The sequence below is a fragment of the Poromitra crassiceps genome (genome assembly GCF_964638095.1).
Source record: "Poromitra crassiceps genome assembly, chromosome: 1".
NCBI classification, from domain to species: Eukaryota; Metazoa; Chordata; class Actinopteri; order Beryciformes; family Melamphaidae; genus Poromitra; species Poromitra crassiceps.
Genome location: NC_139623.1, coordinates 9,757,884 through 9,767,529, shown reverse-complemented (window position 1 = coordinate 9,767,529; position 9,646 = coordinate 9,757,884). Strand labels below are relative to the sequence as shown.

Here is a 9,646-nt window from a genome sequence, read left to right as displayed (position 1 = left end):
CATTCTGCGAATGCTCTGCTACTTTGCATGTCAGCTGCAGGGTTCAGAGTGACAATGCGCCCTTTGTTGTTGGCCAACAGCTTTACGCTCTACTTCAAAGGTGGGTTTTGTAAGCTGTTCCAGAATGTAAAAGAGAAGTATGTTGAGTTCATCTTTATTCACTAGCTTAATTTCTACTTGATATCAGTGTATCACATTTAAAGTGACCTTCCTTTGGTGTTTTATGAAGCAGAGCATATTTCTTTATTTTTCCATGCCAGCTGAAATCATTTTCCAGTGGCTTTAAAGAATGGCATCTGTTGATTGATGATACTACGCAGCACTACTTTGGCCATTAAACCCGATATGAGAGTTGGGCACTGATTACTAATGGGCCTAAACTTTGCTTTGATTCCCTTTTTTACCTTCCAAACTATGAAGTCGTCAAGTCCCAGCCCCCAACAAATGAACAAAACATAAGTCCTGTATAACCAGGACTTCTAAGGGCAAAAAGTATTTGTTTAAACGGCTCCCCCTTACATTTCATGAAGGAAGCAATTTTGAGATTTGTGCGAATTATCCCTTTAATCCCACAGCTATTATATCTAGTTTTTGTCCACAATAAGATTATTTTTGTTACGCGAGATGAATCATGAGGATGCTCTACATTTGCCTAATGTGATCAATGATTACAAAGAGAAAAGGGAGAGTTGTAGGAATGGGCATGGTAAATAAAAGCATAATTGCTCTGTCTGGAGGCCTTTTTCTTTTGACTGTAGTCGGTCCAAAAACCAGGCAGCTGTTAAAATGCAATCAAGATGGAGAGGGGAAATCAAAAGCCTTATTGTTACAGGGTTTTATCACTGTTCTAAGCCGTTTGAAAATGTCAGAAAACTCCAAACCAAACAAACAGCCATGGTGTTTATCCTCTCAACCGTTGTTCAGGTACGGAAAGCAGTGGAATATCACTGCATGTGCCAATAGTGATTCACATAGGGAGGGGATAAACTTACACACATACTTATAGACATGTTCAGAGGAAACCGAGCAGCGCTGCACACAAAACGATGGAAACTATCACTCCTTTCTTTGGGTTGAGAAGCACAGATTGAACAATTATTTTAAACTGCAACTTTTTTGAGTTGATCTTTAAGGGGAATTTAAACATGTACATGTCATGTATGTGATATTTCAGCCAATGACAAAAGTTCAGAAATACCCTGCAACCTCTTGCCAGTAATGATCCACATCCTCTAAGAATGGTTAAAGCTGCCATTCCTTCCTGTGTTTCATCTGCATGACAGTGTGTCACCGAGTGGAGGGGTGTAATGTAACAACCACCTTTTCTGTTGGGGAGCAGCCACACACAATGCTGGAGTCAGAATGAAAAAAAAATCCTTTTATTACGCCTCCGCCGGCGATAGCCAGGCCGGAGGCATTATGGATCTGGGTTGTCCGTATGTACGTCCGTCCGATGTTCGGCAACGCGATATCTGAGGAACGCCTTGGCGGGATTTCATCAAATTTGCCTCAAAGATCGACTTAGACTCAAGGATTAGATTTTGGTGGTCAAAGGTCAAGGTCACTATGACCTCACGAATGCCATTCCCAAGTTCATTAAAGCGATATCTCAAGAACGGCTTGATGGAATTTCTTCCAATTTGGCTCAAACGTCGACTTGGGCGCAAGGATGAACGGAATACATTCCGGTGATCAAAGGCCAAGGTCACTGTGACCTCTCCAACGCCATTTTCAGGCTTGTTAACGCCATATCTCAGGAATGCCTTGACGGAATTTCATCAAATTTGTCTCAAACATTAACTTGGCCTCAAGGATGAACCTATTACATTTTGGTCGTCAAAGTTCAAGGTCACTGACCTCACGAACGCCATTCCCAAGTTCGTTAACGCGATATCTCAAGAACGGCTTGATGGAATTTCTTCTGATTTGGCTCAAACATCGACTTGGACGCAATGATGAACTGATTCCATTTTAGTTATCAAAGGTCAAAGGTGAAGGTCACTGTGACCTCTCGAATGTCATTTTCAAGCTGGTTAACGCAACATCTCAGGAATGTCTCTTCCAATTTGCCTCAAATGGTGATTTGGACTCAAGAATGAACTAATGGCAGAAGCATAAATCCGCGGTGCGGTTGTTCTAGTTACACATATAAAAGATCACTCTAATGGATAAAAAATGTTCACGAGATAAAGTCCAGACCAGTCCAAACAGTCCTTGTCCCTCCGATCCTGAGGGCAGGCAGATGAGTCTGCCGGGCAGCTGATCAACGCCAAGCTTTGAGGATAGAAACGAGAAACCTTGTCAGGGTGATGTGCTGTCTTAAAATCAGTCTTTTGTTAAGATGGTTAAAACATGGGCACAGGGACACAGGATTTCTATTCCCATCCCAGTGAAACGTGCTCATATAAAAAAATGTGATCGGCTATTTCTGCTCGAGTTCTGAGGTGTTTTCATCCTGTATGTTTGTCATCCATTTAAGCATGTTGTTGGCTATGAGTGGGAGAGAGATAACTTCTAAGTCAAGAGACAGAAGCCTGGGAGTCAGGCTGCATAAAGAAACAGTGGTAATTAGTAGGATCAAAGAAAACTGCCATCAATGAGCTATGCAAATGCCGCACGCTCATCCTGTCAGCCATAGAGAGCCGCTCTCTGCCAGGCTGTGTGTGAGGATGACAGACACATTTTTGACAGACAGCTATACTGTAGCTGCATGCCACACTACAGTACATCAAGGTGTATGCCTACATGTGGAACTTAAACTGGGACGCTGTGATACATTATCGCCCTTAGAGAAAATCATGATTCCTGTCCAACACATCATTGTGTTGGTCCAGGCAGAGGCCTTCTCTTTACGTTACTGAAGAATAAAGAGAACACGGTGTTGATGTCCAGAGATGGGAAGTAACTAAATACAAACACTTTGTTACTGTACTTAAGTAGGATTTTCAGGTATCTGTACTTTACTGAGTATTTTTCTGGCAACTTTTAGTTTTACTACCTACATTTTAACACAAATATCTGTACTTTGTACTTGTAGGCTACTCCTTACATTTTCGAAACGGCTACTTTAATTTTAATGCACGATAGACAAATACGATTGTTAAAACACTTTTCAGGGGTGTGACATGAAACTGGTGCACGGGAAAAACAAAAACAAGCGCGAATTCGCTATATGCGTAAAAATTTGCCCTGCAGCTAGCTGGCTGTCACTTGTCAGCAATTGTGATGTCATCAGTGAGTGATGTCATTTAGTCAGCTTCCTTCAGTCAGGTTCCTTCCCTCTGCAGACAGAGAACTTATACCCCTTTCACACCAACGATCCAATCAGTAGTCAGATGTAGGCCAACAGCCAGCTGCATGGCAAAAATGCACCCACGGGGGGCGCTACAGCAATATTCTACGTATTGTACACTTTCACACTCACGTAGACAATAGCTCGGGCGACTCCGGTTGAGTGTGCTAAGTGCATGAGTTGGCATGAATTTGTCATGCCAGCCCTCCCCCCCCTAAAACAAGTGTCCCCATGCATGGTTTATTGAGAGTGGTGCGAAGTGCACGATTTTCCATGTCATATCAGTGATGGAGGCCACATTTTCTAAACTAGGGATCTCGCGCGCTACGCACGTGGGCGAGCCCGTCCTGCAGCTCGCCGAGCTGGCCCCCTGTAGCTCGCATTCACAGCTCGGCCGCTGCGCAGCTTGGCTGCTGTGGGGCCAATGAGACCAACATCACTGATGATGTCATCAGTGGGATTTATGACATCACTGATGATGTCACAGTGGGATTTATAGCTCCAGGTTTTAAGCAGCTCAATCGGTGCAGGTTGCAGGGAGATCACAGAAACAGAGGTAGGCAACAGCACTCGAATTAGAGTAAATCTTGTTTTTTATTTATTTATTAAGGGCACACTGATGATGGCCTAAGGCTGAAACGCATCTGTTTTGCCCTTAAGAAATAAAATAAAAACTCAAGATTTAATCTAATTCGAGTGCTGTTGCCTACACAGTGGGATTTATGTCTTCACTGATGATGTCACAGTGGGATTTATGACATCACTGATGATGCAACAGTGGGATTTATGATATCACTGATGATGTCACAGTGGGATTTATGACATCACTGATGATGTCACAGTGGGAGTTATGACATCACAGTGGGGCAGACAGAGAAACAGACAGACAGAGCCCTAGCTGTTGAGTGTGCTAAGTGCATGAGTTGGCATGAATTTGTCATTCATGCCATATATACTGATGATGATGATGGATGTTGGTCTAGTGTGGGTTGACTAATGGACATGTGTGTCTATAAAAACAAACAAAGTGTAGGGTAGGCTACGCACATCCAAAACGAGACACTGAGTCTAATAAGGCATGGCCGATGATGTCATAAATCACTGATGATGTCAACAGTGATGTCACTCGATCAATTGTGATGTCATCAGTGAGCACTTGGGCAATTTTTCTTCTGTGGTGTTTTATGACAGTTGGCATCCTTTATGTTGCATTACCGCCTCCTGGATTTATCCATCCACTGTTATTCTGTCTCTCGCGCCGACACCACTTGTGCAATTGTGATCTTATCAGTGATGTAACTCGGGTGATAGTGATGTCATTAGTGAGTGATGTAATCAGTGATGTCACTCAAGCCATTGTGATGTCATCAGTGATGTCACTCGAGCAATTATTATGTCATCAGTGAGTGTGTGTGCTGTGTGCTGTTATCAACACTTACTATTTATTGTACTGCCTTTTTATTGTTTTTCTTTTTATTATATTATGGATCTCCCTGGGTCTGAAATAAAGTTTGAATTGAATTGAATTGAATTGATGTCATCACTGATGTCACTCAAAGATCTTGTCAGTTCATAATGCCTTCCCGTCTGAGACGCAGTGTACACATACAGTCGATGTGGTACAGCAACAGACCTGAAGGAAGAGCAGAGCAGAGCATGATGACAGGCAGCTCCACGATGCCGCCAGGAGAGGAGACCTGGACAAGCTGAGGACCCTGCTGCAGGAAGACCGCTTTCGTAAAGCTGATCAATGAGCAGGAATTGTGGACATACTGCAGGAACTCATCAGATTCCATCCTGACATGGACAGCATTCACACCCTCACGAGGTCTCTCTGCATCAGTGCTGAATGCAACCACCTGGACTGCTTCTGCCTGCTGCTCCAGGCTGGCATTCTGACCCGTGAAACGGCTTCCCACCTGCTGGAGGTGGTGCTGCATTCATCCAGCTGCTCCTGGACCACGGCACCGACCCGGCCCTGGTGAGAGAGCAGGCACAGCTGGAGGAGAGTGTGAATCCTGAAGCTCTCAGGGTCTTTCTGGAGGCCAAGAGATGTCCTCGCAGGCCCACATGTGTCAGATCCGGATCCACCAAGCGCTGGGCACACATCCCCTGAACCAAGTCCACTTCCTACCACTAACACAAGTGATGAAGGACTTCATGCTCCACCAAAACTGACTTGAAGGACTGTCTTTTTATTTTAATTTCCTAGATTCAGTTGTTCAGTGACTGTGTTCCAAACAAATCCAGGACCAGAGATTAAATACAGAGATGGGAAAAGTATACACATTTACTTAAGTAGAAGTACAGCTACTTGTGTAAAAAAGACTGGTAAAAGTAGAAGTACTTTTACTTTTCGAAAAAAAAAAAATACTCAAGTAAAAGTAAAACATTACAGGCTCTGAAATGTAATCAAGTATAAAAGTATTTCTACCGGCTGTTTCTGTGCAAAGCTAACAGAACCTCGCATCATATTAAGATAACTAGAATTTCCGAGCGCTCAATTCTAGGGTGGGGACTTTGGAGACAATGAACCGAGCACACACGGACATACAGCTCTCCAATTATAGTAGTATGATTGGCTACAGGTGTGTGTACAGTATGCTGATGGTATTGTCTCGTGGCACTAGCAACGAGGTGCAGTGTGTGACATCAGGCATATACTAACAGGTTAGGCCTTTATGACATGCACAGATCAAAGCAACATCTTTCCACCTTCTTAATATTCTCTGCACAGGAGTGGGATTTTTTTTTATCCCATTTATGTTTTCATACTTAGCAAAAGGTTGCCTTAGCAAATTAATATTCATAACACTTGCCATTTGTCTTGTCTTGTTTCAACACCTTGCCAAGGGAAACAAATCTAAGCAGTAAAAGGAGCTCCTTTTCATGCCTGGTTGGAGTATGGTATGTTCTTCCTGTTCCTCTTTCAAAAACAATGGTTTGTGTAGCCCATAGGCTGGCATCTTGTCTGCACATACCAACAAGAGAATGAAAAATATGGAGTATGGTGTATGTGGTAGGCACTAGGCAGACAGTATAGTGTATAAGTTGTAGCATAATAATGTAGGCTAGTAGGTTACATGGACAAGTAATCTCACCTAATGTAGCTATATCTGTTTGCCCTTTTCTTTTTAACAAAGCAATCTAGCCTACTCAATCTGTCTAAAACTGTCTTTGCAGCTATTCTCAACTACTGGGTCATGGCACACTGGTGGGCCCCAGAGCACCTGGGCCATGTGGTAGTGGTATTGCCAAATAGATTAATAAAAAGCTAATTATTTACTTATTTTTATATCTAAATGTGCTCAAGAATGTATATAAATCAAAAACTCCCAAATTATAATGGATAGTTTCAATTACTTTTTTCTCTCTCTCATTTAGCTACCTGGGAAGGTGGTCCTCGGAAATGTTTTAAAGGAACACTCGAATCAACTCTCAATAACTGTCAAACTAGATGAATGATGAATAGTTTGACAGTTATTGAGAGTTGATTTGAGTTAATGAGTTATTAATTTGAGTGTCACTGGTCCACACCTTAACACTCAATAACTGTCAAATTAAATGACAGACTTCAAAACAGTTTACAGTTTTCTGATATACTACTGATGTTCTAATGATACAAAGCTGGTTGAAAATGGGCGGAGTGTTCCTTTAACAATCAGATATGTGGGCCTTATAAAATGTTGAGAACCCTGTTTTAGAGAGAATATCCCCTTACTTTGAAAACCAAGAATGGAGCTCTACAGACCAACAGAGGACGCGGTTTCACATCTGATGGCACGCTGTCGTGAACTGGCCGCGTCTAGTCTGCGTCAAGTGGGAAAAAAACAAAACCAGAATACGAGCGCGCAAGTTAGATTATTTTGCTTTCAAAATAAATATCAAATTTGGCACTTGCAAAAATCGCATAAATGGCTACTCGGTGAATTAAATATACAGCTGTAAAATAGTTTTTTTTTTTATCATAGCCTATTTCCAGATGAAGACATCCTTTTAAGCTTTGGAAAATGGTAGACCAAATCAAATGGTTATAATGGTTATAGTTGACAAAAACTTTTGAAGAAAATGTCTGAAGAGGCTCCAGAGGGGTCAAGTCATTTGGAATAAGTCGCCACTCTCTGAAATGCTATTTGCTTGCCATTATTCACAAACAGCAGCATTGGAACGTGTTCGTAAAGAAAATATTTTATTTTGAAAGTAATAACCTCCGGTTATTACTTTCATTGTGATTGGCTTTACACTGGTGCCGCCTACGCTGCTGTCTTGCTTCCAGCACGTTTAGCATACATTCAGTTGGACTGAAGCAGCGAGTCTAGAGGCAAAGAGCGAATGTCTGTCTCGTTGATTTTCCTGTACATTCACAGATCGCCTCGTTTCTACAGATCGATTTTTTTCAATGTCCAACCGACTTAATTGCCGGCCTTTGGATGAAGTTGGAGTGCCCTTGTGCCTGCAAAACAAACACAATGTGACAATGTTGACTCTGTGATTATTTTATCCTTGACGGATCGTGGACCTATATAGATCCAGGGAAGAGGGACTTAAGAATGGGGAAACTTCATTCTAAACATGGTAAGACCTGCTATAGCTGAAGGCATTGGATAACTAAAATTGAAAGTTTCATTGACGACAAACTAACGATCATCTTGTTTTGCATCCATGTGTCTCTCCATGTGTTGATCTAGCGTGTAAGCGCAGAGAAAACCCCGAAGGTAAGGATAAACCTACTAGTAGGCTTTACTACTCCTACTACATAAGCTGCCTTCGCAGAGTTCAACATATGACTGATCTGCTTTACCACAAATACTGTATCATCGGCTGAATACCCACTGATGGTGTATTTTCTAATTTTTCCAGGAGACAGTTTTGTTGTGAACGCCTTCCTCCGGAGAGGGATGGAGGAATGTGAGCGGTACAGCGCGTCGGATCACAAACTGAAGAACATGCAGGTATCCGCTTTTTTATTTCACATTTATTCCCGCTGGTGATAGCAAGTCTTAGAGGTTATAACAAAACAATGACAATTGTTTAACACAAGTCTATGGTTGCCTTGTTTATAGCCGATGTTGTAATCAAATTAAAAGAGCCTGTACAGGGCATGTGTTGACTAATTACTGAGACTAATTAAATCGAATTTAATTATGGCTACAAATAATTTCCTAGAATAAAAACATTGCAAATTTGGTAACATTTGTTAAAAATACGCAGTGTCTGGCTAAAGAAAGTCTCTAATCATGGTGAACTAGTGAATATAGTCATATATTACATCTATCCATTTCCTGTGATTATGCAGCATCATACATCATATATGTTTGTTTAAATAATCTACTAACGGCTATGTAATCCATTGACAAAACTCATTTGGGAAAAAAGAGAAGCAAAAAGAAATGGTCCAGGTGTGTGTGCATTTGCTGATGGGATGTATAGTCTGTCAGGCACTTCAAAGTTGTCTGGACGAAGTTGTTACATTCCCTCCGCCTGAAAGATGAGATGGTGTCTACTTGACTCACAGGCTGTTATTCACAAGCATGTGCAAAGACATGCTGATGTCTTCTTTGCAGAGTTGTAGGGTTGTTTCTGTCATTTCTGGCACCGGCACAACAGTGTAGTGGTTATTCCCCTGCCTGTGCACTGGATAGCTTATGACAGCCATGAGCCCGCAGTGCGTGATGGGGCTTGGCACAGCAGCACACAAACATGAAGCAGACACACATGGGCACAGTCGTGTTCTCTCTCCCTCCCTCCCACACACACACACACACACACACACATGCACACAGAAGCTACGTTACATCCCAAGGCAGCACTGGATGGAAAGGTAGCCGTTCCTCAGATGGAGGGATATAAAGATTGCTCTTGTGGCTGTTGGCATCATGACTAAAGGGCTGTCTTATTTATTTTCAATGCCTCCTATTCTAGCGCTGCTCCCAGTGGGCAGCGCTCTGTGGCATAACATTACATCCCTTCAATTAACATGTCACTTTTGAGGGGCGCGAGAGTCCCGAGTTCTCAGATGCAGAAATGACCAGAGAGGTTCACACAGACTGAGGCACTGACAGTATAGTGAGGTGGGTGGTTGTAATAGCTGAAGAGTTATGGACGATTTCAAGGTTATAAACCGCCCACTGGTGTCAAAGTAAAAGAGAACTTTCCTCCACTTCAGAGGAACTCTAGTTCACACTCCCCTGGAGGGAAACCACCAAAGACTTGAGCTTGGAGCTTTATTAGTAGGTGGGTCTCACTCTCGCTTCTATCAAAGTCATGTCCATGATTTATTTTTGCGTCATTAGCTGCGCTACGTATATTAGAGGCTCATTGACCATAGAAGTGTCCTAAGCAAATCAGCCCCTT

General features: G+C 42.4%; 1 protein-coding gene across 1 annotated transcript in view; it reads left to right on the top strand.

Annotated features, from left to right (window-relative positions):
- Window positions 1-7,613: 7,613 nt before the first annotated feature.
- The window catches only part of nkd2b (NKD inhibitor of WNT signaling pathway 2b), a 45,820-nt gene continuing 43,787 nt past the window's right edge, over window positions 7,614-9,646 (top strand). Inside the window, exons 1-3 of the mRNA XM_083634818.1 lie at window positions 7,614-7,867; window positions 7,981-8,007; window positions 8,153-8,244. Coding sequence (XP_083490944.1) covers window positions 7,843-7,867; window positions 7,981-8,007; window positions 8,153-8,244 — 144 coding nt within the window. The 5' untranslated portion in view covers window positions 7,614-7,842. The remainder of the gene's footprint in view (window positions 7,868-7,980; window positions 8,008-8,152; window positions 8,245-9,646) is intronic.